Here is a 2,645-nt window from a genome sequence, read left to right as displayed (position 1 = left end):
GTAGAAATTGGGATAAACGAAGTGATGGGCTATCAAGAAAGGAAAATTCTACTTGTATATAATTATTGCACATAATGATGTCCATAATGTGATGTGACAATCATCCAATTGTTGATGTGCAAATATGTAATTTGAATTAAAAGTTGGATTCAGTGCCACGTGTAATTATGGACACGATTATGTTAAAAATTATGTACATATAGCACTTCTCATAAAAAAAACACAATATCCAGAAAGCCACGAAGAATAATCCGACGGTTGAGGAACGGCCATCCGCGGAAACTCGGAGCTGCCATTACCAATACTTGGGAATTACACACCACAAAGCCCCTCGCCAACTAACCCTACTCTAGTTTATCTTTTGTTCAATTATAGTAAAATATATATATATAGAAATAAATAAATAAATAAATTTCTTTTCTCTTTACATATATATGCTATGCACCCTTCTTTCTTCTTTCAAGCCTAATTATTATTCTCTGTCTACTTCCTATCTCTAGCACAGTTTCTTGTATATCTCCCCTTTTGTCCTCAATTTTCACCCCTTAATAAACGACAAGGTTTGATTTATTGAGAAAAAAAGATGAGTTGCAATGGATGCCGAGTTCTTCGAAAAGGATGCAGTGAGAATTGCATTCTTAGGCCTTGTTTACAGTGGATTGAAAGTTCTATAGCCCAAGGTTATGCCACTGTCTTTGTAGCCAAGTTCTTTGGCCGTGCAGGTCTCATGTCCTTCATTTCCGCCGTCCCAGTTAACCATAGGCCTGGTAAATTTCTGCAGTTTCTTTATTTTGTAATCACTGACAATGAAGAAAATTAAGATTGTTACTGTATATGTAAATGTGCAGCTGCTTTCCAGTCCTTGTTATATGAAGCTGCTGGAAGGACAGTGAACCCTATAAATGGCGCTGTTGGCCTTTTATCAACCGGAAACTGGAATGTTTGCCAGGCGGCGGTGGAGACCGTCCTCCAAGGCGGCAAATTGCTGCCGATTTCGCTTGATGATTCTTTGGAATGCACGGCTGACATATACAAGCTCCAAAATCCTAGCCTAAATTCAAGGCACAAGGTGCAAAAGCGCCGACGTTTACCAGATGAACTCGGAAAATTAATGCAAGAAGCTGATCTTGATCTGAGTTTAACAAGTGGGTTTGAGTGGAAAACGCCCAGCCCTTTTGCTGAGAAGCGCCGAATAGGGAGCCCTTCAATGAATTCTGAAGAATCTGGGACAAGTACATGTGAAAATCAGCTACCAAGTAAAAGAAAGCTTCTTAATTTATTTAATTAGGTCAAAGAAATTAAGCTGTAAAATTCTTTTTATTAGGATTAGCTGTCCCGAAATAATATTCCGGCGAGTTTTTGTAAACCACTGGTACAAGACTTCCCTACTTCTCTTCTTGATTATGATCTTTTTTTTTGGCTATATATTAAAAAAAAAAAAAAAGTATGGTTCAGATGTTAGACCATGGATGAAATGAAATCAAGAGAAATATGGTATAGATGAAGATGATAATGAATTAGGAGTAAAAATGTCTAATATTATTCTTGTTCTAGCCTAGGCCTAGGGTATATCTTTTCCAAGATTATTATATGAGGATTTTTCAGTCAAATGCACTAACTCACAATCTATATGTACCATTTTCAACTTCATGGATTTTTCTCCTCTACCAACATGATCTGGTAGAGTGGTCTTTCTCACGGCAATGGGTTCCACATTGAGACTCATTATTAAAAAATTGCCAAAAAACACTTGCCCCACTCTCCAAATGTGAGTGGAACTGTTCTACCAGATAATTACCAAATTTGATAGAGCAGCACGGAATATCATTTAGGGGTCAAACTTTGACCTGGCTACACCTCAGATTGGTCTAAGCATTACTCAGAAAGCAATTCATAGTAAATTAATTGGAAACACACAGTTGAGATTGGAACGCTGCATGCCTTGGCCAGTAATTGGCCTTCACTACCAACAATAAAGAAAGGCTTGGCTTTTGGAGGGGTGTAAAGAGTTGTATATAAGTACGGTACAATGGATAGACAAATAATGAGCAATGTTTTTTTTTTCCTTTTTTTTTATGGGGGGCCAAGAGCTTATTATTAATCTGATTTAGACAGAGGGTGGGTCTTCCACTTGATATATATGTATATTCGATTTCACAATATATATATATATATATATATATATATATATATATGTATGTATGTATGTATATATATTATTTCGTACTAGAATATATTTTTTAAATATCTTTTCATCTCTTCAATACTATAAAATTCAATTTACAAGATGCGTGAAAAAGACATTTTGTATGTTAGACTTAGCCCCTTCTTAGTTTTGTTAAAATCAAAGTTTTAATAAAGTCAATAAAAATTATAAGTATTATAAAATGTAATTAAAATTAATTATTGACTCTGACTGAAATTTTTATCATCTAAAGCTCAATTGGGTTGGTCTATGTTGGCATCATTTTAGGATATGATTTCATTTTGAAGTTGCGTAAAATTGAGAGGAATTGGTTTTTTCTTTTTCCCCACTTTGGAGCATCCTTCTGATGGGTTCCACCACATTTTGGGTTCTTGAATTATTGAGAAGAATTATATGATTAATTTCTCTATTGATCAAACCCAAGCCGCGCCTCCCCCGC

The 2,645-nt window shown here is 35.4% G+C and overlaps 1 protein-coding gene across 1 annotated transcript; it reads left to right on the top strand.

Moving 5' to 3' along the window:
* The first annotated feature begins 452 nt into the window (after positions 1-452).
* LOC111397689 (LOB domain-containing protein 37-like) lies at positions 453-1,401 on the top strand. The gene is made up of 2 exons (XM_023024687.1): positions 453-767; positions 849-1,401. The coding sequence occupies exons 1-2, from the start codon at positions 584-586 to the stop codon at positions 1,286-1,288; spliced, it is 624 nt and encodes a 207-aa protein (XP_022880455.1). The 5' UTR covers positions 453-583; the 3' UTR covers positions 1,289-1,401.
* Positions 1,402-2,645: the final 1,244 nt, after the last annotated feature.

The sequence above is a fragment of the Olea europaea genome, chromosome 7 (assembly GCF_002742605.1).
Source record: "Olea europaea var. sylvestris chromosome 7, O_europaea_v1, whole genome shotgun sequence".
Taxonomy (NCBI): Eukaryota; Viridiplantae; Streptophyta; class Magnoliopsida; order Lamiales; family Oleaceae; genus Olea; species Olea europaea.
Note: the sequence above shows the minus strand (reverse complement) of the source record. Positions and strands in the feature narration are given on the sequence as shown.